Source organism: Microtus pennsylvanicus, chromosome 21 (genome assembly GCF_037038515.1).
Source record: "Microtus pennsylvanicus isolate mMicPen1 chromosome 21, mMicPen1.hap1, whole genome shotgun sequence".
In the NCBI taxonomy this organism is placed as follows: domain Eukaryota; kingdom Metazoa; phylum Chordata; class Mammalia; order Rodentia; family Cricetidae; genus Microtus; species Microtus pennsylvanicus.
In genome coordinates, this window is record NC_134599.1 from 8,371,088 (window position 1) to 8,396,317 (window position 25,230).

Here is a 25,230-nt window from a genome sequence, read left to right on the forward strand (position 1 = left end):
CTGCTTATGTTGGTTGATAGGGTATAAGAAAAGGTGGGGAGGGCTGGAGAGATGGCTCAGCAGTTAAGAGCATTGCCACGCTCGCTGAGGACCGGAACTAAGTTCCCAGCACCCACAGTGGCAACTGACATCCAGTATAACAACTCCAGTTCCAGGGGAACCAATGCCGTCTTCTATCCTCTGTGTACGCTATACACATGTGGTGCCCAAACATAACACGCAGGCAAAACACCCATCCACATAAAATAAAAGTGAATAAATCACTAAAAAAGAAAAGGAGGGTCCTAGAGCAAAAGAGGCGGCGTTTTGGTTTGGCATCTGGTCCTCTCTGGGGCAGGTACTCTGGCTGGTATGATTCCGTTTCCCTGGAGGGAAACTGGGGATGCTAGTGCCTGCGTGGGTACATAGCTGCAAAGGCGGGAGTAAACAACACAAAGAGCCAAACACAGCTCTCGGTACCCGGGCGAACACGAATCGATTCTCCTCCTGTAACCAGGTATGTGAACAAGTGAGAGCCCGAGTCTCCCAGGGGAACACACACCTTTACCTGCAAAGCCCTGTGATTCAATTTTGCATTTGAAGAACAAGAGTTCAAGGGTTACCTGTCGGCTTCCTTGCTTGGAGGAACAGCTACTTGTGCTTCTTGAAGGAGAAACCAATTTTTGGGACACACCCAGGTTCTTCTCATCACTCATTATGAAGAGCTGGTCACTTGGGCTCAGCGCAGACAAAATGCCATGAGAAGACAGTGAAGCTGGGAGGATGAAGGCCGCGCGGGCAGGTGTCAGCTCCTATCTGGTGTGTCTAAAGACCATGCTGGATGTCTCGGAGGAAATCCCTAAAACCAACAGAAAAGTAATTGGAGAGGCTAAAGAATCACAGAGGTTAGACATCACCTCTATTTAGCTACTTAGCAACTTGGCCACATCACATATTATAGACTCCCATGGTCAAAAAACTCTGCAACTCCCCCATGGGGATATTTATATATATGGTTTTTCACGTAGCTTTGAAATATGACAGGTTTAAGAACATTAGTATGGTAGTTTGAACACAGATACATATGAAACCAGTACTACAAAACACTCCTAAACCACAGTGAGGGAGCATTCACATCACTATGACAACAACACAGTAATAGTAATAGTAAGTAACTGGCACTGGGAAGGATGTAGGGAAGTTAGACCCTGTCATTGGTGTGCACACAGAATATACAGCACAGCAGAGAGGGATTTCGCAGTTTCTCAAAAAGTGGAAGCCCAGAATTATTACACAATATACAATTTTACAGTTTAGATTTACAATATAGAGTTTACAATCCTAAGAGAATTGAAAACTGGTGTTCAAAGGGAAAGTTACAGACTATTGCTCGTATCAGCAGTATTTATAATAACCAGAGGTGGACGCACCCTAAACTGATGGATGTATAGACTAAATCTAAGAAAACCTGTAAGAGAATATCATCCAGACACCAAACAGAACCAAGGACTCACACATGATAATGTGGAGGAACCCTGCAGATACCAGGCTAAGTGAAAGAAGCCAAACAGAGGAGCCCATGTTAGGACAGTCTGTGAAGATGACATCTACAGAGTCAGCGAACCCATAGATCCGGGACAGAATGGATGTGACTGTTTAATGGTCATGGGTCCCTTTGGGGGTGGTGAAAATGTTCTGGAACTAGACAGCAATGGACGTGTGACACTGTGAAACTACTTAATGTCGCTGAAATGGGCACTTGGAATTGTTGGAAAGAGGAGGTCAATGCAATGTGAATAATAACCTATTTGCTTCAGTTTTTGCTGCTGCTGTTTTTCATTTTTTGGTTTTTTGTTTCTTTGAGAAAGGCAGTGGGTTTCTTATACCAAGGGATTTTATTTATTTGTTTAACTAATTTATTTAGTTTATGGATTTTTTTTTTGAGACAGGGTCTCTACACGTAGCCTTGGCTTTCATATAACTCACTCTGTAGACCAGGTCGACCTTGAATTCAGAGATCCACCTGCCTCTACCTCCTGAGTGCTGGGATTAAAGGTGTGTACCACCACCACCTTATTTAAAATGTATATTTTGTTGCTTCTTACTTTTTTTTTTTTTTTGGTTTTTTGAGACATGGTTTCTCTATGTATCCCTGACTATCCTGGAATTTTCACTGTAGACCAGGCTGGCCCCAAAGGATTTTTTTTTTAATTCTTTCTAAAGACATCTGTAATGCAATGTAACAGAAATAGGAGGGGAAGGGGACAACAGAATTTCCCACATCTAGTAGCAAACTCTTAATTAAAACAGTGATTAGTGGATAGGGTACACCCTACTCGCTGCCAAACGCTATAACAAGGATTCCCACAAGTACTGTCTCATTCTTCAACAGTATGACGGGAAGGCAGCATCTCTATTTTATAGGGAAGACCACAGAGCCTCTATTAAGTCAGGTCACTACCCAGATCACACAGGAGCCTTTAAACGAGGAGCTGGAAAGAGGTGTGCCCCTAGTGGCCAGACACTGCAGTGAAAGCTATTACACCATCTCTGATGCATTGAACTCATGTATGGCAAAGTGCCCAGCATGGGGAAAATCACTGACCAGAGCCTAGTTCAGTCCACTTCCAAGTAGCTATTGAGTCTTCCAGCTACCATATATACATCAGTGATGGGGAGTCTTACACTGAGGGAGAGCCTCTCAGACTTCATAGAGACATCCCAGGAAGCACCATCTTCATCCGCAGCCTTGAGTTAAGAGCAATGAATGTGTTTGGTTTGAGCCACAGAAGGCCAAAACCTTACTAAACACAGTTCATCCAAATTCCACAACTTCCCACACACATGTCAACAGTGGAATATATTATATCCAACCCATCCAGTTACAGTGTTCACATAAGTCCAGTTTTTAAAAAAGCTATATGATTGTCCAAGAACCAATTAGTCAGATAGGACATCAAACGGGACTAATTAATAAATACTCAAATCTTGTAATGTCTCTCTGGCAGCTTGCACTCTAAAAGTGATTACATTAAAGCTGTAAGATAAAATCAAAACAATGCAGTGAGAAATCTAAATCTCAGCAAATAAATTAAGGGCCTATAGTTATAGAAGTCAATTCCCATACATGGTAGTTTGATGAGACACCCCACCCAAGCCCAGGTTCATGTATTTAAAAACTTGGTCCCTAGTTGGTGGCACTGTTTTGGAAGCTGGTTTTAGGAGGTGTGGCCTTACTGAAGAGAGCATGTCACTAGGGTTGGGCTTTGAGAGTTTAAGGCTTCTTGTTCCTTGCTGTTCACTCTTTCTGCTTTGTGATTGTGATTCAAGACTCAAATCCTCAGCTTCCTGTCCCTGTCCCTTAGGCCATCCCTCTGGAACCATGATCCCAAGTAAAGCTATCCATCTATAAGTCACCTTTGTTGTTTTACGTTTTATCACAGCAGCGGAAAAGTAACCAACGCACCATGTTACGCTAACCTCCTCTCCATCTCTGACAGCATCACCAGTTGGCCCCAACAATGAATAAGCCTGAAAGCAAACAACATTGGCTCTTCATAAAGTTAGCTCTACTTACAGGGCGTGACTAAGTATGGCTGAATTAGGAGGAAAGTAAACTAGTTTAAAAGTGTCAAGAGAAGCGGGAAAGGCATACTAATAGTTGGTTAACACTGTTGCCTATTGTCTAAGAAAGGGGGGGAAGTACCCAAAGGTATCCTTGACAATTGAGTGTGTGTGTGTGTGTGTGTGTGTGTGTGTGTGTGTGTACAGTCATCACTATGACAACATGTCCACAGCGGACTAGGGATACTAACACAGACTTCTGTCTGTGTATGCCAGGTTTTTTTTTTTTAGCCAAAGGTTCTGATAAAGGCGAACATGGGAGGAGAGGTATGTGTGATCTGTGAAGGAGGGAGAATGCCTTGGACAGCAAAATGAGTCATGGGAGTCAAAAAACCCTGCCAAAGGAGAAGTCCGACCCTACTCAGGCAACTGATGAGCGGGGTCACCGTTACCTCCTGACCTGGCCAATCTTATTCTGCAGGGAACTCTCAGGCAGGCCAAGGCTCGGAGTGGGCTATAGCTGATACTCTTGAGTTGGCACTCAGGGTGAAGGTCTCTGCCAGGACCACACCCCTTTCTCTTTCCCTGTTTCCTCCCATACCAGTTCCTAAAGCAGCCCAAGGGTAGGAGCCAGGAAAATACTGGTATTTTGTTCCCTAGGATCTTGCTGCCCTCTAAAAGGCAAAGGAAACTCAGTCTAGGAAGAGGATGGGGTCGTTCTCAGAGCCAAGAACAAAGGAGCGCTGTCTCATGTGTAGGGGTCCCAGGCGCCACTGCTGGTCATTATACAGGGATCAGTACCACACCCACTCACGGGGGCTCTTCAGGGCTAAGCTAGGACTAAGAAGGACCCCTGCATCTACTCTCAGGAACTCTGCAGGGTCAGGATGGACCCACTTTGGGGGCTGGCCTCGACTAAGGGACGTCTTCTACTTCAGGTAGTTGTCTTGACTGTCTTGACCTAGGAAAGCTGTAATGAATGATAAGTTCCTCAAGCAGCACATGGGGCCAGGGGCCTGAGCTGATGACTTGGGAATCTCTGGGATGCTGAGATGAGGACCGACCCACAAAAGACCAGTGTTTACACCTGACCCAGTGACCCTCGGATGGGAAAACCTCTATCTAACTCAAGGAATATGCTCTTCGAAACAAAATGTAACCGCATCCCTGTCCCAAACAATGGTCATTTACATTCATTTTTCTTTTGCTGAGATTTCCCAGGAAAGTGCACCAATCTTTGAGTACATATAGAATTGACTTCTGCAAGTACATAACTACCACCTGGCTTCAGAAACAGAACATCCTGTAGATCCCAGAAGCTCTGGAATCTCCTGGACCTGATCCCCTTCGCCCCCGTAAAGGTATGTGCTCATAAATCTCTACAAATTCTTGTGGTGTGCTGGAGGGGCCTCATGGGTGTTTTGGAGGCTTTTGTGGATGTTGTCTTTTACAAGTGTTTGATCTGTGGCAGAATTCGGTGTCAGCCCGCTTTCGAGTCAGCCTCATCGCCGAGCTGGGAAGGAAGAGACCACACTCTCCCATTTTTCTAAAGCATGGAGCCTCCATATCTGAGGGAAAAGCCGAATGCACCCTGGCCAATGTAAAGATACTTTGCCAGGCCTCAGAGCTGGACTGCGGCCTTTTTCACTGCTATTCAGCTTCTTTAAAAAGATGAGAAACCAGCTGTAGCTACAAGTTCAGTGAGCATAATGTATGCAAACATATGCCATTTGGGGGAGCTAAGAGAATAGAGTCCTAGCAAAACGTGGGGAAGAGGACTAGAAGGATGGCTCATCAGTTAGCAGCATGTGCCGCTCTTGCAGAGGACCCGGGTTTGATCCCCGTAGGGTGTCTCCCAGTCACGGTAACTCCAGCTCCAGAGGCTCACGCACCCTCTTCTGGGGGCACTAGACACACACGTGAAGCACAGACATACATTCAGGCAAAATGCTCACACACATAAAATAACTAAGTCTTCTGAAAAATGTTTTTCAATGGGTCAGAATAAAGACCAATATATTTACGAGATGATCCTAGGAGACATTTCTTTTTTAACTTCACATGAAAAAGGAGACACTATTTGCGAAAGAATGGAGGGCGGCGTGCACGCCACAACACGCCTTGGCAGGAGCCTAGTTTGAACTGGTGCTCTCCTACTTCAGAATGTACCTTTAGAAAGAAAGCCACTTCCTTGATCTGGTAGAGGGTTTTTCCCACACAAAATAGGAAAAAGTACGCTTCGTCTCTCAGGACGCCGTAAGAAGGAAATGAGAAGAAAAAAAAAAAACCAAAAAACCTAAGGCATCAGGTTTGGACCTAATAGACAGACCTGAGTCCCATCCCCTCCTCTCCTGGCTTCTGCAGTCCAAGACCTCCATGCCTCGTTCAACCCAAAGCCAATAAGGACTGTAAAAAAATTCAGCAGTTATCATTTCAACAAACCACACACAATCGAGGAGTCCTAGCTGTAAACCATCAGAGCAATGAGCTCCCTCTGGAAGAAGATAGAGCAAGAAGGGGAAGGTCACACATTTCATCACCACTGGCTGTCCCCCAAAGCAGGACAAGGGCGGGGCAGACAGCTCAGTCTATAAGGCACTTGCTATGCAGCCAGGAAGACCTGGGTTCAGATTCCCAGCACCCACAGAAAAGCTTGGAGGGATGGTGCGGACCAGCACCAGGCAGATGAAGACAGGAGGGTCCCTAGGGCTTGTTAGGCAGTCCGTTTAGCTGAGCTGGGAAGCTACGGATTCACTAAGGGGCTTTGTCTCAAAAAATAAGATGGGGAGTGATTGGGAGGGCACCTGACCTCAACCTCTGCCTTCTATATGCACACACACACACACACACACACACACACACACACACACACACCAGGTTAACACTAACAACAAAGGTTAACAAAGACAACAGAGACGGAAAACAGTGGCCTATAATCCAGCTCCTTGTTCAGCTATCAGGGCTGGGGTCTGCACTCAGACGCTGGGCCAGGTTTTCCTTGCACAGCTGAAGACCAGAAGAGGCCATCGGAACTCCTGGAGCTGGAGTTTACAGGTAACTATGAGATGCCCCAAGCAGGTGTTGGGAACTCGACCCTGGTCCTCTGGAAGAGCAGCAAGTGCTCTTGACCACTGAGCTCTATCTCCGGACTCTATGCAGCGGCTTCTTCATTAGTCATTTCCCACGCGCTGTCTCCAGCCCTTGGGAGCATAGATGGAAACTCTCACGATCGGCCTTTGTGCTTCCCTTACTAAAAGACAAGATTCATTGTTCCAGAGAGAACATAAGGCTGCACTCACTCCCTTGCCTTGAGTCCACTGAAACTGTTATTGTTGTCTCTGTCTTCATGCCTCTTTGTTTCTTAAGACAGAGGCACTCTGTTTAGCTCAGGCTGTCCTGAAACTCTTGATCCTCCTGCCTCTGCCTCCTGAGTATAAGGGTTTAGATATGTGTCACTATTCTCATCTACTGAAATTATTAATTTGGTTTTGAGCCTTGACTCTAAGAGATGCTCCCAGCTCTCTCTGGCACCAATGCCTTTACAGTTCACTAGGACTGGCAAGTCGTAGGAAATGCTGAGGAGCTGGGCTTGTTTCTCCTAAACAAGACTCTTTTACTTCCTTTAACTGGCATTGAAGAGTTCACCATTTTCTCATACCATCATCATCATTAAATTCCATTGTGCTAATGGATAGTTCTGAGTCATGATCATTGTTTAACACACTCCCAGGGTGATGTGTGTGTGTGTGCATTGTTTGAGACATGTAGCTGGTATTCTCAGTCCTTCTCTTACTTTGGAAATAATGTGGGATTCCCCTCTGTGTGCTGTGAATATGTTTGATTACCATTAGTTAATAACGAAGCTATTTCAGCCTATGGCAAGGCAGAATAAAGCCAGGCAGGAAATCCAAACAGAGAGAGAGAGAGAGAGAGAGAGAGAGAGAGAGAGAGAGAGAGAGAGAGAGAGAGAGAAGGCAGAGTCAGGAAGATATCATGTAGCTGCCGAAGGAGAAGGACCTCACCAGAACCTTTACAGTAAGCCACAGCCTCACGGTGATACGATAACAAAAATTGGTTAATTTAAGATATAAGAGCTAGGTAGGAATCCTCCTAAGCTGTTTGTAATGAATATAGTTTCTGAGTGATTATTCCGGTCTGGGCGGCTGGGAAATGAATGAGCAATCTCCGTTTACACGGACCAGAAATTTCTTTTGTGACTTGTGATATGGCAGATATTCTTGTGTTCCACCAGACATGTGCTTTTCAAAGGCTGGTCCTGGGACCAACAGCATCAGCCTCACTTTGGAGCTTATTTGAAAAGTGCTGCCCCAGACTGTACCACGGACTGCAGAATCTCAAACACAACCCGTCCTCCAGGCGACTTGGATGCACAAGCAAAGCACCACTTGCACAGATTAATTAATATTCTACCCTCAGCATCAAATTTTGAATATCTGGTATTCATTCCTCAGGAGGTTGGAGGAGGCCCTGGACACCATTCCAAGGCACAGCATTCTGGCTGGCTGTTTCTCCACTCTCTAAGCCAGTGGTTCTCAACCTTCCTATCACTGCAACCGTTTAATATCACTCCTCATGTTGTGGTGACCCACAACCATAAATTTAATTTTGTTGATACTTCATGACTAGAATTTTGTTATGTTATAAATTATAATGCAAATATCTGATATGCAGGACATCTGATATGCAACCCCCAAAGGGGTCACCACTCACAGGTTAAGAACCACTGTTCCAATCTACGGGTAGAATCATAAATTCTGTATGCTTCCAATCCCCATTCCCACACTAAATCACAAGGCAAGATTTTTGCATGTCCCTCCCCAGAAGACCAAAACACAGGCTTCTGAGATTGGCCAGGGCTACTATCTTAAAGCCCACCCCTGGTGACACATTTCCTACAACAAGGCCACACCTCCTAGTCCTTCTCAAATAGTGCCATTCCTAATGGCTGACCATTCAGTGAAGCCAATGAAGCCTCATATATAGGGACCATGCTTATTCAAATTCCACAGTACCCAATCACCTCCATGGTATAGAGAAATCTTTCTCTCCTGACCCTGAGACAGGTCTCCCCCTCCAACCCTCAGGTTTCAGCTTGAAGAAATAAGAGTACGGCACCTGTGGTATTTTGATGATTTAATAACATAACCAGAAACAGAAACTAGGGTAAATGCACACATCTTAAGCAGTACCTAGACATGTTCCTCTCCTCAGTGTGAGCGGTTCCTCTGCTGCGTGTTGAGGCCAGCCGAGCACAGATCCCTTGACTCCGCTGGGTACCTGCCCCCTGCCGCCTTACCACTGTGGCTCACAACAATGTTGCCCATGTTCAGCCTGTGCTTTCCAGTTAGCTCCCCTTAGAACAAAGATGGATGAAAAGTGAGACTGGAACAACCCAAGTCGCTGTTTTGTGAAGAAAAAGAACCAAGCCTGGAAGCTTCTGTTTGTGTCCTGGGTCTGGGATCCAGGCTTGCAGAGCTACATTCATGCTTAGCTTCTCTTGGGAGCCCAGCTCACTGCAAACGCCAGCTCTGCACACATAATTCTAGCACGCTTGTGCAGCAATCCTGGGGCTTTCCCAGACTCTGTGCTGGACAGTGTGTTTCCCGGTTCCGTTAAACACATATTTGTATGTGTGTAAAACACCTAATATGTTTTGTGCATTTACTTTTACTGTGGTCAGGATACTTCATATGAAGTTGCGAGACTTAAGGTGTACTGCACAGGCTTATTAACCTGTACCTATGTACAAGGTTGCACACCAGCTCTCCACAACTCACCTTGCAAAATCACAACGTTGCAGCCACCAGTAACTTCCTGTTCTCTCCCGCCTCCCGGGCCCTGGCAACCATCACTGATTTCAGATGTCTTACATAAGCAGAGTCACTCAGTGTTCATCTTTCTGTAACTGGTCAATTTCACTTAACACGTGACCCATTTTTTTGCTTGCTGTAAGATTGTTCTGGTCATATGACAGGCCACACCGGCACAGTGTTCCTGATGCATTTGCCTGCCTCTTGGCTTTGGGTAGTTTCTATACCTTTGCTATTGTTTGCAACGCTGCTGAGAAGAAGAGGTGACCTCTTCTTAGAGCCAAGCGGTTCTTCCTGATTCTTCTTTATTTTCTTATCCAGTCATATGAGCATTTACTAAAGTTTTATGCTATTGAATTCTTTTTCTAAGATTCCGCTTTTGGCAATCTTACCTGTGCCCAGTGTCTTGAAGGCAGCTGCCATACAGCTCTTTCCCCTCCCTCTAGCCCACTGCCTGCTGAGTGGCCCTGCACTAGTCCCTCCAACATCAAACCTCCTGACCCTTTGAAGTCAAACTGGCACCTGCTTCTGACTTCCCAAACAATGCCCCCCAATCCCAACAAACTGCTTCTCCCAGACCCCCCAAATACCACAAAGTATGGCTCTCCCTGACACTCATCACCTCCAATCGGCTTTATATGCCTTTATTCTCAAAACTACCCATCCATCATCAGCCCCCATGAGGTTTGGCGAATAACTCAACTTCGCCCACTGTTTCAGCTCAGCTTTCCGTCCATTGTCCTAGTCACTTTCCGGGCTTTCTCTCCTGCCCTGTAGTGCCAACGTGCAGAGGGTAAGCAGAGCTGCAAGGCCACTATGAGAAGCTTGCCACAACACAGTTAGATCGAGGGCTTTGGGCTCCAGCTCTTTGACATTTAATGCACACACACTACTAAATGTGTGAGTCACATTCTCACCTGAAAACAGGCACTGGGGACAGGCAGGCATCACAAGGTTCTAAAATGACTGAAATGCCCAACGTGGTCCTTGGCAGATGCCAAGCAACTGTATTTTAGCTGCTCTTACCCAAACTCCATCTCCGAAGGCTCACACTCATAAAATCTCGTGGTACCCGGTGTTCCCACCATCGTATCCTTTTATCCTTCATAGAACTCCTCCTACCCACTTTCTCTCCCCCCTCTGCAGAAATGTCCTTCATCCTCCTTGAACCATTTGAGCCAGCACCCTCTCCATGAAACCTTTCTTCCCCCTCTCCCTATCCCCAAATGGCTTTGTTTCTCTTTTGGACTCCAGTTTTACTTGGTCTATGAAAGTATTAGTCATGTTTCCTGGAGTCTGAGTCATACTTTGTATCCTGACTGCTAGATGCTGGTGCACATCCCACTTACAGACTGCATTTTATTTGTCCTTACACTCCCTGGAAAAGTTACTGAAAAGATCGCTAACAAGAACCGTCAAGCCGGGAACACATTCTTCATGTGGACACGTGTATTTCCACAGGCATGTGCCCCACTTCCTGTCCACTGGAATCATTCCGGGTTAGACCGCAGATTAGAGAATCTCGTGGATGTGTCTTCCCTCTCCTTTCTTCTTTTCTGTGACCTCTGAAATGTCTGTAGAGTACTCAGCCATGTCTAAAGCATGTTTCTTTGTGGCGTTCATCACCTGCCCCCACCATTCTACATCCCTGGTGGATGCTTCTCTATTGGGCTGGAAGGAACTGCAAAGGTGACAGCCCCTGCTTTTCTCTCTCGGTCTTCTAAAGACGCAAACGGGGGGAGGGAGAGTTGAGAGCTCATCAGGACTTAGCAGAATGAAACTTGGAGAGTGGGAAATTAGCAATCAACCCTCCTTCTAGCAGGGGCTCTGTGGTCTCTAAGAAAGCACCACCTGCATCCTGCCTAGGGCTGCACACTCTCAGGGCCGTTATCTCCGTCACCTTCTCATTCACATTATTCTCCACTCCATCACGTTTTCATTCCTTTTTCCTTCTCACCAGTTTTCCACTCAGCTCTCTTGATCAGGTGAGCAAATCTCTTGGCCAACACACTCGCCCTGTGATCCTCACTGCCTATCAAACGGTATGGACTACAGCTACCCGCACACCCTCCAGAGCCGTCTCCTCTCCACAGTCCACTGTTCCGCCGCTCAGTGCCTCTTATCCATCCTACCAGGACACAGAACTCGGCCTAGAAATGAAAGCCATTCTTTCTGGTCACCATCCCGGCACAGACGTGACTGTATCTGGACAGTTAATGAGAGAAAAACAGAATTCAATCCTATTAAAGCTACTCCAGTTTTGAGCCTCACAGATTTAGCACAAATGATGCCAGCCCTAGGAAGGTAAAGCATGCCTTGCCATTAGGACTCGGGGTCACCTCTGTGCTCCCCAGTTAGAAGTGTCAGCCACTTTCTCTCTGACTGGGTTCTAGGCCAGAAATAGGATGCCCTGGGGATGAGAGCCTTTCTCCTTGTTTGCACAAGGAAAGTTTTCAAGTTCTAGGTAAGCATCATGCTTGCCTGAAATAATCCCCTGCTCTCTGAATAGGGCTCACAGCGGCGATCCACTCCTCAGTCCACAGTGATGATGTTCTCTCCAGTAGACAGGCATCCTTCCTGCTGCATGGATCGCCCATGTGGTCCCCGGAGCCAGAACAGATCGGGATGATTGGGGTAGAGGAGTTCCCAAGCTGTGGCTCTAATATCTGATGGAAAAGTCAAGACTGGACCATTCTCTTCATCCCACAGTTTTGGTCATTATCATTTGTTTTTCTATATTTCAAAGGAAACATTTATGAAGTCGGGTGGAATGGCACAGCCTGTAAGCGCTGCCCTCTGGAAGTTTAAAAATCATGCTGGATTCACAGTAAGACTGGCTTAAAAACAAAACAAAACAAAAAAACCCAGGATCTGGGGAGATAGTATAATAAGTAATGTGCCTAACTTACAGGAACAAGTCTTAACTTGGCCTCCAGTGACGATGATGATAAGAAACACAGCATCACACACCTGTCAGCCTAGCACTGGGGAGGCAGAGAGAGAAGGATTCCTGGGTCTTGTGAATTCCAAGTTCAGTGAGAGACTCTGCCTCAAAACAATAAGGCGAGGAGTGCTTGAAGAAGATGCACAAGACCGACCTCTGGGCTTTACACGCATACGCACACATGTGCATACATAACTGCACACACACAAACACACAACACACATACAAATAAATAAAAAAAGACTCTTATGGGGCAACATGGAATAATAAAGGATGCCACAGCAAAAGATTCAAAGGTCAAAGAGAGCAGCCACACTGGGGAAATGTCCACCCATTGTGCATCTAGAAACCGCCTGCTTGGGGCACACAGTTGTTCTCGGCCCTCGGCAAAGGAAGCTAAGGAATGCATGCTCAATTCCAAGGTAAAACCACTCTGATGGAAGAAACAAGCTGCACATGAGTGAAAGAAAGCAGAACACACTGGTTGCTGGCAGGTGTTCTAGGTGGGAGTCTGGAAGATGGGATGGGACCTAGCTAACTGGAAAAGGATGTGCAAGGCAAAGATGGGAGCTGGACCAATGGGACCACTTCCTGTGACACTGGCTTCAGGACAGGGTCACCGTGCTAAGCTACAAGACCCCCAAGCCTGGCTGTATTTTATATTAATTCCTCCAGATCCTCTGAGCTCCCCTGGCCATTTCCGAGGTTCCCAGAGGACTGAGCTGCAGGCTCACGTGGTCTTCCACATAGAAGGGATAGATTTACTCACAGAGCTGCCTTCCCTTCTTGGGGTGTTTAATTTCACTTGCGTGTCTAATGCCAGTCCCAGGCCTGTGGCATCTAGTTTACAGCAAATTAAAATGTAAAGCAGGAAGTGACTTAGCAGTCTAAAGGGTAAGAAGAGAGAGCACCACCCAAGAACCCAAAATAGCATCTGGTGGTTTAAATTTACCAGTGGGTGGCATGGCCCTCCCTTACCTGATGCCTGTCTGGGGGAAGCACAATGGAGTTTTCACAATCCTCAACGGTATGCTGCGTCTTATTATTTAACTTAAAAGACTATCAACGGAGTCACTACAAAGAGTGAAAATACACTTTTTAAAACTTCTCCACCACCTATGAAAATGTACTTATCAGCTCTCTGGAAATGTAAAAGCCTCAATGAGTAATCCTCTATAAACACATTACCCGAGTGCTCAAACAAGAAACTAAATACCCCACTGGGTCACGTATCAGGTGTACACACTTCAAGTTTGCTCTCTGCCTAACTGAGAATCTAAGCTCAAAGCAAACTCAGTAAAACGAAGCTTCTGTGATGGACTCTGGAGGTATTGTTCCGATACGGCCAGGGCAATCAGAAGCCATCGCTAATGAAGGAAACACGGCCATGCTGAATGTAGGTGGCGAGAAAGAGCCACCTAGCAAGTTTTACACTTAGCAGAAGGACGGCTGAGAAGAAATGAACAGGAGATGCACCAAAGGTTTCAAGCTGGGAGGAAAAAAAAAATGAAAGGAAGTAGAAATAGAAGGAAAAGGCAGAACAAAGCAGAAGAAAAACCTGGAGTGGATTTTGGCAGCTAAGAGTCAAGAAGTTAAGAAAAATCCAGAAGCACCTCTGCCGCCAGTGTTGACGGGGAGACTGTCACTCAGTCTCTCTGCTACAGTGAAGTGTGTAAGGTGCAAGAAGCAGAGTCTCTTAGTTCCTTTCCATCTTGTCTTGAGTTTCTATCCTGCTACACAGGCTTGCTAACCATTGAGTTGCTTGTACAGCAAACAAAACACACTGTGGTTTGGTTTTGTTTGAGACAGCCTGATTATGTAACCCTGGCTGGCCTGGAACCTGCAGTCTCTCTGCCTCCCACATGCTATGACAGGGATATGCCACCTCACTCATTAGATGGCCCTCTGCTCCTCATGCTGCCAGAAAAGCAGGGGTGGTATCCTGTGACGCCCAAGACCCCATGAAGAATGGCAACACAGCCGCCATCTTAGACAGAGACGCTAGCCCTTCAACTTGGTTACTGTGTTAGTTTCGGTCACTCCTTGTTAACAACTATCCCATGGTGCAGGGCGAGAGAATTAAAGGGGTGCGGAGCTTACTTTGGCCCATGACTTCTGAAAGATTTCGGTCCGTTGTAGTGGGAAAGGAACAGTGGCACAAGCTTCTGTCCACATGGCACAGGAAGGAGAGGAAGTGGTGGCGAACACATTCAAAGGCTCACCTTCCATAGCCTACTACCCCCACCAGCCAGACCACAACTGCTAAAGGGGCTTCACCGTTCATAACAACACCACAGACTAGGGACCGAGCAGGCAAAGCATGAGACCACAGGGGACACCTCTGATCCCAGCCACCATGTTCAGAGTAACCAGTACAAAGGCAACACAAGGGAAGGCCCATCAGGAAACAAACGGAGACAGCCCCAGTTCATGCCAGCATCAACCCCCACACACATGTGAACATGTATGAAGAAGCATGTACCAGCTGGACTGAATGGGACAGAACACAGCCCTTCTGAATCCTTCCCAAACTGTACATCTGGGGCTAAGAAAATTTTGTCATTCTTGTTAACGTACCAACTTGTGGAATGTGAGCACACAAAGGAGAATATTCATTCTGCCACGCCCACCCATCTGAAACAGCACCAATAGGCCACGATTAAAATGAGTTACCATCAGTTGTTCCAGAAACTGCCCCTGCTACCCCACTCCACCACAGCAAACTGGGAGTTTGCTTTGTTTGAGATAGCGTTTCATTACGTAACCTAGGTTGGCCTTGAACCAATAACCCTTCTGTCTCCCACATGCAAGCTTACGGACTGTACCACCACGCTTAGCTTTATCTAAAGACAAACTTTTTACTGAACATGTTGGTGCAAGCCTATAAATCCCAGCATCCAGGAGGCCAAGACCAGTTACATAATAAAACCTGGCTTCAAAAAAGACTCGTGTTTTCTTGGTAGTTGGTAATGGAACTGTCAATCACGACCTTAAAACACGCATTATATTCTTTATATTCAGCATTACCACTTGCCACACAGTGCTTACCAGCTCCTCGGGCATGGGAAATACATATGAACTTCCTTTCAAACTAATGTACTTAGATTTCTCTGTCCTAATAAAACTCCTAGAATGTTTACTTTCCCTATCGCTGAACTGAACACCCAACGAGCAGCAACTTGACAGAGGAAGGACTCATTTCGACTTACGGTTTGACACTACAGTCCATCCAGGTGGGGAAGACGAGGCAGCTAAAGAGGCTGGGTCCATGGGAGTGGGGGCCCAAGGCTGCTTGCTTGCTCACATCTCAGAGACTCAGCTCAGTAGTCAGCAGAGAAGCAGGCTGGAAGTCAGGATCGGCTATAAATTTCGAGGCCCGTGCCCAAACGACCTACTTCTTCCAGCGAGGCTCCACCTCCTAAGGTTTCCACAACTTTCCAAAGCAGTGGCATTGGCTAGGGACCAACTGTAATTCATGAGCCTGTGAGGGGCATTTTGCAATCAAACTGTAGCACCCTAAGATCTTGCCTTTGTTCTCTAGACATGCCAGAGGCCACCCTGACCTTCACATGTGTCAAGGACTGCAGTTCTATGTCTTATCCACTCCTAAATCAAACATTTTTGCGTGGAGATTCATCTCTTATCTAGCTTTGTCAAAGTTGTGAAATGTTTGTTACACGGCACTGACTAGTATCAGGCACGCACCCCTGGCAGGCCTCTAGGCTGGGCAGATGGAGATCATGAAATTCTGGGACCACAGAGCTCGTAGGTGAGTGGGCAGCCACACCCACTCTCCTCATGACCATCAGGGTCCTTCTGCCAGAAGCAACTTACTCCTGCCTTCTGGGTCAAACTCAGAAGATGGCTCCTTGGCTCAACCACAGGCCTCACCTTTGCCTAATACAAGTCCCTCAGGTGACGCAAACACATTTTAGTAATATGTATCTATTGGTGGATCAAAGAGAGCATGTTCTGATAACGACTGACAGACCACAGATGTGATGTGGGAGCCCCCTCTGTAGGCCGTGAGTACCATTAATGAATAAAGAAACTGCTCTGGACCTATAGCAAGGCAGAACTTAGGTAGGCAGGGAAAGCTAGGCTGAATGCTGGGAGGAAGAAGGGCAGTGTCAGAGAGATGCCATGGAGCCCCTGCCTGAGTCAGACAGGCTGGAACTTTGCAGGTAAGCCACTGCCACATGGCAATACACAGAGTAATGGAGATGGGTTAAATTAATATGTAAGAGTTAGCCAATAAGAAGCTAGAGCTAATGGGCCAAGCAGTGATTTAAATAATATGGTTTCTGTGTGATTATTTCAGGTCTAAGCTAGCTGGGCGGCCAGAAACCAACAAGGGACCTCTCTCCAACACAAATGTAACATTGCAGTTCAAGACTGGGCACAATGATGACACAGAGCTCCCTTTAGAATAGAAGTCAATGTTGTTCATGTGTTACATAATCATACCTCCACACCAGTTTACAGCCCGGGTTCTGAGCATGTTCTCAACTGACAACTGGGCCTTAAAGAAAATGTTTAAGATGGCAGGGTCAGTCAGGAAGGGGAGAACAAAGAAGAGAACCCAGTTCTGTCCTTCCCAGCAAGGGCAGAAGCCCCAGGGAAATAAGGAGCTGAAGCAGATGTTCTAAGGGATAAATGGTTCTAAATAAGTGTAGAGAACCATTCCATTGGGAATTACAGTCAAAATTCCCCATTCCACCCTCTGGTGAGAACCTGCAAACATGAAGGCCTTCGCTGGGGATTGTCTAGCAAAGATTGTACTGCAATGATCCAGTCCCACCCCCTCCCAGGATACCCTGAAGGCTGTATGTGTCCTGAAATCAGAGGATGCCAAGAGGGCCACAGGGAAGCAGAGCTTTATAATATCACCTGGGTAGAACAACTGAAGCCAAGGGAACAAGGGAATTTATGGAGAGCCATTCATCAGAACAGAGTGAAGGCCAGTCTAGGAAGGGAGCACTCTACCTGTGGACCAGGGTTACCCAGGGCCACCCAGCAGGACTTCATCTATGCTGACACTAGAGCCTAGAGACACCCTGGCCATCCACTGAACGCTGGATACGGGGCAAACTAAATGTATGTTCAGTTTAATTTTAAATCACTTAAATTCTGGGCAATCCGTTTTAGAACCCAGCACTCGGAGACACTCACCACCTCCCTCTCTGTCTTTGTCGTTGCACAAATGAGAACACAGGGGCAGGCGTGCAGCCTCTGTCTCTCTCCCTCTCACAGCCAGCGGCTGAGTTCTGCTGAGTCATGGCCAAGTGTAATGGCTCAATCTTGTTAATTCGCATCCAGGCAATCTGCTTTCCCCTTTACTTTCCTGCATAGCGAAGATGAGACAAAGGGTAAAACACGAGACTTGGTTTCCATGTGGCAGCCAGAGATTTTTTAGTAATAGGCCCCCAGAACGCTCACAGGTACTTCTAGCTGCGTCAACACAGAGGGAACAAAGACTACAAAAAAAAAAAAAAAAGGCACGGTGTTCACGGGACATTTCGGAATGTTCTCTAAAGAGGACTCACAATTAAGACAACAGCTTGTGATCCAAGGTGAAAGACTGTGTCCCAGAACGATGACAACAGCAGAGATGTCAGCTGAAACAATAATCACCAGCTGCCAACTCGTGGGTGGATAAAAATATTTACCCCTTTCCATTATCTTCAGATGGCAACGAAAACCTGCCCTGGCCAGCCAAGGGTCTTTACAGCAGGGAGGAGGAAGAGCAAGGTACCCAGCCAAGATCCCTAGGCACCGTACAGAGTCCTGGACACCCATAGAGCTGCCGCCCAACACGCATCATTGGATGTGGCAGACACAGGAGACATTCACCAAAAAAACAGCCCATTTCCAAACAGTATTCCAATTTATCCATAATTTGGTGGTCAATTTCCAACTCAATTTTATTTTAGCCACTGCTCAATCTATATTCCACTATTGATTCTTAGATGCTTCCCCAGTCGATGGACTAGGGATATAGCTCGGTTGGTAGGGAACTTGCCCCTCACGCACAAAGTCCTGGGTTTTGTCTACCTACCATGTACATTTTCCAGGCTATAGCAGGCATGGTAGTGCATGTCTGCAATCCTAGCACTTTGCTGGAAGTGGAGACGGGGATCAGGGGTTCAAAGTCATCCTCAGGTACAAAGACAGTTCAAGACCAGCTTGGAATACATGAAACCCTGTCTTAAAAAAAAAAATCCCATTCAAAGAAGGCACCCTATAAAAGAGTATAAATTGTCTTTAGAAGACAATTTGGCAATAGAAGAGCTGTCTTTCAAAATATGGTCATAAAAGATGGGGATGTGTAGCTCAGTGGTTGAGTATTTGACCAGCATGCCTGTGGCCCCTGGGTTCCACTCTCTACACTAAACACATACGAATGCCATCCTCAAAAACAAAGAATTCACAAACTCAGAGAATAACACACCCAAAAATTCGTTTAAAAGAAGAAATACACCAAACATCAAATTAGTAAAATAACACGCCATGGTAGAAAGCGCAGGGTTAACAGTGCATCGATTAGGAACGAGGAGGTAAGTAGGGGGAATTAGAGCCACAGACATCAGAAAGACATTACATCTTAACAACATGAAAACAAACAGCAAACAGAAAAATACAGGTGGGGGTGGACACAAGGCTCCTGACTGTTTATTGCGCTATTCTGTGGTCCTCGGGCCACCCTGCCTGCCACTGGCTAGGTGGTATCCATCCCTTTTGACCCAAGAGAACGCAGTCTTATTGCTTCAGAATTACTTCACAGAGCATCAGCCATTCTTTAAATTTAATTTCAAGTAAATTTAAATTAAATTTAAATTCAAGTAATACACACACACACACCAGATGTTTCATTTTGGAACGTTGACTTTGTCTACAGCCAGCCTTACACTATCACTTCTCCGTTCATCTCTATGCTGTAGAGAGGTGTGCCTAAGATAAATATTCACTGTGGTAATTTTATGGCTGAGATTTGGGGTGATTTTTGTACTTTTTCCTTTAAACTTTTTCTTTTGGTGGATCTTTCAAAATTAAGGGCAGACCACTGAAGCAAACCTCAAAGGGGGCTCTCTTTTCGGAGCTGTGTGGCTTCTCCTCCTAAACTGTCTCTCCGATCTCTCCCCTCGTTCTGCCCATCACTCACCAGCCTCAGGCTCCCACTCAGCCGCACCGCCGGCCTCCTCACTTGCTCGCTCTCTCTAGTCTGATTGTGTCTTAGTTATTACAGAGAAATGGGACCGGCCTCGCCTAGCATCACGTCTGTGGCTAGCCATGCGATGCAGAAACCTCAGGCTGAGTGTAGATAAGACAGCGGGAGCTGGCTTCTGACTGAAAGCATGAATGTAAAATGCCTCCCCCTGGGAATCCCAGCCACACCGCTATCAGAGCGCATGGGTGACACACAGCCCACAGGCTAGGAGATTTACTGTAAGTGAGGCAGCTCCTCCACTATGATGTCTTGTTGCTGTCATTTCCGTTTCCTTCCCTCCCACTGTCCCTTTCCACCTCTTTGCCCTCCCCCTCGCAACCTTTTTTTCTCGTTAAGTAAATAACTCCTATTAGAAGTTAGAAGATGGTGCGGTGGGTAAAGGGAGGGAAGGGGGAGGAGTTCTCAAGAACGCAGAAAAGTCTGCCTGTCCCTACTCTTGGACTGGACATAGCTTTCTCTGCGGTTGAACTCCAGGATGCGTTCCAGCCACAGCAAACTTATCTGTCCCCACAACATCCTTGGCTGCCCGTGTTATACTCTTCCGCGGCACAGGTCATCAGTTTGCTTTTTGTGTGTCCAAATCTACCCCTGGTTGCCTTCTCCCCTGAACTCACTGATGATTGTTAGATAACAAACAGAACAAGCTTTCCAATTAACAGATTGAAACCAGCAGTAAGGCTAGGTGTCATGGCGCATGCCCATAGCCCCAGCACTTGGAAAGAAGTAGGGAGATTGTCATGAGTACACGGCCATTCTAAGTTATATAGGGAACACCAGACAGCCTGGGTTACAAAGTGACACCATTAGTACACGGCCATTCTAGGTTATATAGGAACACCAGACAGCCTGGGTTACAGAGTGACACCATGTCTCAAAAACAAAACTCTCCAAAATAAAACCAAGTATTTATAGCCAAGAAATGAGAGTGTTTTACCAATGTTAGGTGCACATACACAGAGGTAGATCAGTTTGGTCGCAACTACTAATGTAAGTTCTTAGTGGGACAGTAGACACAGCTTCAATAAAACGCACTCTCACAGATGACCTAGCCTAAAAACCACAGACCCCAAAGACCAAGAAACCAGACTCCATATTCAAAAACAGAGGTCTTACCCAGCATTGTGATATTTAAAACATGCCCAGCTAAAAGCCAGTACTGAAGGGTTTGGGGTTAAGAGGGTAAACAAGACACCTATGGCCCCTCCAGGGCTGTTGCTCCTACCCACCCTCTTGAGGACACTGTGTCACAGTTCATGTGGACACACCCAAGGTTCTCAGAACCTACAGGAGAAACAGCAACAATAATCGCAAAACCCAAACTGCTGACTTGGATGAACTCATTCCTCAGCTATACAATCCGCTCTTTGAGGTAGCACCCATTTCTCAATGCCTTCAGCCTGTGAGCTCTGTCTTTGTTTCACATATAATTATTCTGAGTCCACAAGACAACATGGTCCCTTTAAATGTAGGTGGTTTGCCCATGACGGCTGTCTTAGCTCAACAAGTACAGGCACCATTGCTTGGTCGTGAGTCAGGCTTCCCTCAGCCAGTAATAACTCTGGGGTAATCTTTGTCCACAGTTTCACGTCTAGACTTTGGAGGTGTGGAGAATCAAGGCAAACCATGACTATTGTAGAAAGTCAATCAGTGATCGTTGGAGATGAGGGTATGCTTCCTTGTGACCCCATACTCCTTGAGCATCCCAAGCTCACGTCTTTGTCCTTCTCCACCTTCCCTTCTTCCCATTTCCCCCTGTATTTTAAAGTTTAGTACTAAGAACCAATCCTCTAGGGGGCCCAAACTGCCTTAAAAAGGATGCACCTGGATGTCAGAAACACAACACCATTTGGAGAAATGGTTTTGCCACTCAAAGAAGCTAAACATGAAAGTCAGATAAAAAAAAATTATCCCACCAAATCTAGTGAAAAGTATCGTACTTAAGTATTCAGACAAACGTTAGTGACACTTAGAGTGTGTATGAGCGATCAGAATTATATTTCATTAAGCAAATAAAAAAATAGGATCAACAACTGGGATTCACTTAACAAACATTCACTGAGCAAGCACTTACTATAGGCCAAGCTCGGTGCAATGGTTAGCCCATCCTGATTGTCAGTTCAGTAGGATTTGGAGCCACCTCAGGAGACAGACCACTACATGTGCCAACCAGGAAGCTTCCAGAGAGATTGACCCAAGGTGGGAAGACTACCGTAGTGGGTGGTACCATTCTTCATCTCAGGCAGAATGAAAGGGAAACATAAACACCACACTTGCATGGATCTCTCTCTGTTTCCTGACTGAAGTGTAATATGAGCAGCTGCCTCAGGTTCCTGCCCCCATGCCCGCTCCGCCAGGATGGACCGTCCTCTTGAACCGTGGGCCAGAATAACCTATCTTCAAGTTATTTTTGCAGGATATTTTGTCATAGGAATGAGAAAAGTAACTACTACACTCAGTTCTAGACTCTGGCAACAAACTAACACAACATCCCAGGAGAGATACAGACTCCTCAAGACCTAGCCACACCTTGGAGCAATCGGCTTCTCCATGGGAAAAGACTGGCGCTGTGCAAGAATTCAGAGCTGAATAAACAAGATACAAGGAAAGCTTGTCTTTGAGAAGGAGGTGGAAGAGGGAGCAGACACGTGCTTTGTACCTAGCATGTCTGGGCACCATGCTAGGTGCTCTTGGGTATTATCCAGTTGCCAGGATTTCAAGGTTAAGGGACCCAAATGGTCAAACTTTCAGCATACCTTCAACTCTGTCTGAATTCATACCATTTATAGAATAAGAAGGTCAGACCTGGAAGTGAATGCATGATCGCTTCAAAGTAACATTTCTAGCATGACTCACAGAGACAGAAAAAGAAAAACAAAGCCTCAAAGCATATGGGGTTGAAGAGTGGACACCAATATCACATCAAAGAATAATCTGAAGGGCTCACAATTCTGATTTTGAAGTTACTACAAAGTTGCAGGAACCAACACTGTATGTTGATGTAAGGTTTATATATAGATCAGCAAGATTGACAAACCATCATACTTAGGATCCAGCTATTCTTTTGTTGTTGCTGCTGCTGCTGCTGCTGTTTTTGAGACAGGGTTTCTCTGTGTAATGGCCCCGGCTGTCCTAGAACTCATTCTGTAGACCAAGTTGGCCTCGAACTCACAGAGATCTGTATGCCTCTGGAGTGCTGAGATTAAAGGCATGTGCTACCACCTCCTGGCTAACTAGTCCTTTATTATGAAGGAAAGAGGTTTGGTATGATGCCTGGCTATAAAAGTACAAGAGAGAGGCCCACATCTGATGGCCGCTTTCTTGATGGTCCAGGGAAACACAGGGCAAAAGATGAGAGAGTACACACGCATACCTAGGGTCAATTAATTTTTGTCAGAAATACCAAGACAAGTCAACAAATGATAGCTGGACAATGTAAAATCTACAGTCAGAAGGGTGAAGTCAGAGGGAGTTAAATTTTATATAATACATATAAAAAATTAACTCAGAATGGGCAAAAGACTTAGCGCTAAGAGCTAAAACTGTATGACGCTGCCTGACCTTAGATGATGTCTCAGCCACCACTCTCCTGCTGGGCAGAGACACCGTTGCCGAGGTAACTCTTGTGACAGAAGGCATTAAAATGGGGGCTCAGTTATGATTTCAGAGGTTTAGTCCATTATCGTCAGAGCAGAGAGTGTGGCAGGGTGCCAGCATGCACTGGAGGAGTAGCTGAGAGCTCCATTCAGATCCATAAGCAGAGATTCTAAGCTTGGCATGGGCTTTTGAAACCTCAAAGCCCACCCCCAGTGACACACTTCCTCCAACAAGGCCACACCTCCTAATCCTTTTAATCTTTTCAAATAGAGCCACTCCCTGGTGACTAAGCATTCACAATATGAGCCTCTGGGGGCATTCTTCAAACCCTCACAGATGAGGTGAGGTTTTCTTCACTAGGACACCTAAGCACCAGCAACAAATAGGGGAGATAATGAATGAAATTCCATGAAAATTAAAGATCTTGGTCTGTCAAAGGATAACATCCAGAATGGGGAAACTGTAGCTCTGTGTTGATAGAGTTCGGGTGTCCAGAATTTATTAATATAAACTGTGCTTACAACTCAGTAGCAGAAGTGCAACTTTTTAAACTCTAATGTAACGATAGTAGCCTTTTTCTCTAAAGAAGATACAAAGTATAGAGACTCCTAAGTGAGCATTCAGCATGCCTAACCATAAGGAATATAACGCCAAACCGCAAAGATACAGTGCCTAATACCTCTAAAGTGGCTATACCTTAAATTCTTTAGCATTTAGCAGTCAGTAACAAGTGTTATGGAGGTAGAAGCTTCTGACTTCCTAGTGGGACTTAGCTTTGTAGTCCATCAAATCCCTGAAAACGGGGTGACATGTGACTCTGCGATTCTACTCCCAGGCACACCCTCAACCACATGAAAACATGTCCACTCCAATCTTGTACGAGAACCCTGTCTTGGGAGGGAACACCTGCTTAGATCTCTGCAGGTCTAGCAACATAATTCACAATACCCTCTAATTTACATCAATTCTAACGTTCTAAAATAATGTAGAAATTATGTGTTCTTTAAAATCTTAAAATAAAGTTTTGAAAATCCCACCACCCTGTTTTGAAAGAACACGCTTAACTTAAAAAAAGGATGAACTTAAAATCAACACAGAAACCTCTAATTTCTGATCAATCCATACAAACAAAGCCCAATGTTACACCATTGAGAAGTTCATGGAAAGCAAGGGATCAAAGGGCAACAGTCAAAGGTCAAATCAGGGTCACCACATGAGAACGGCCATACAAATGACGAGCCACACAGTCATCCCAGGATGCTGCAGCACATCTTCTCTTGAGAAGCAGCTAGACAGTCACACAGAGAAACCCAGGGTTTCCATGATGTCAAAGGCTTGCTTCTGTCTTGGGAGGGCCACCTGCTTAGATCTCTGCAGGTCTAGCTGCACACCATCAGGGGCCCAATCAAAACCCTCACAGAATGACTAACAGCCAAATTTGGAGGGGATGTTAAAATGATCCTCACACTCGGCAGACGATTGGCTGAACCTCTGGTCTGTATGTATGCTTGCTTTACATTCAACACCGACGTTAGTCAACATTTTTAAAAGGGGAAAAAGCTACCACTCGAATTCTCAGAAATACCACCAAGTAGGTTAAAATAGATACACAGATGCTCACAGAGATTCACAGAGACCAACCCTTCACTAGTCAGATCCACGGTGCAATTTAATGAACTCTGAATTCCATCGTCTTCAGTCAAAAGCCCAAGACAAATAGAGCAAGCAGAGATAATTCTGACTTTTGAGAATCAACTGTTGGAAGCTACTTATAGCACAGTTTCTCACAGAAGCCTGCTGGCTTGTGGTCACGTGCCCAGGCCAAAGTCAACGTGAGCTGAAATGTACTTGAAACAGAGAGATGACGATACCTCTCTTGGATGGGGGGGACACCTTCAAGTTCAACTCCACATTGCTCAGAAGTGGGATTCTGGGCAGGCTTCGGGGGATGGAAAGAGCGCACACCCTATCTGTCCCAAGAACTCTAGGCTGGAGGGAAAGAGTGGGGCACAGCATTTGCTGGAAGCCCACCAACTCCTGCTCAACCTAGAAAACCTCCACAAGGGATCGTCACCTGCAAAGGCTCGTGG

At 45.9% G+C, this 25,230-nt stretch overlaps 1 protein-coding gene across 4 annotated transcripts in view; it reads right to left on the reverse strand.

Moving 5' to 3' along the window:
* The window catches only part of Osbpl3 (oxysterol binding protein like 3), a 172,329-nt gene that overhangs the window by 82,800 nt on the left and 64,299 nt on the right, over positions 1–25,230 (reverse strand). For 2 of the 4 annotated variants that reach the window (XM_075955151.1, XM_075955153.1), the window contains exon 2: positions 603–838. In XM_075955151.1, the coding sequence (XP_075811266.1) occupies positions 603–695 (93 nt within the window). In that variant the 5' untranslated portion in view covers positions 696–838. Of the gene's footprint in view, positions 1–602; positions 839–25,230 lie in introns of those variants that run through there. The other 2 variants (XM_075955154.1, XM_075955152.1) reach the window with 1 other exon arrangement.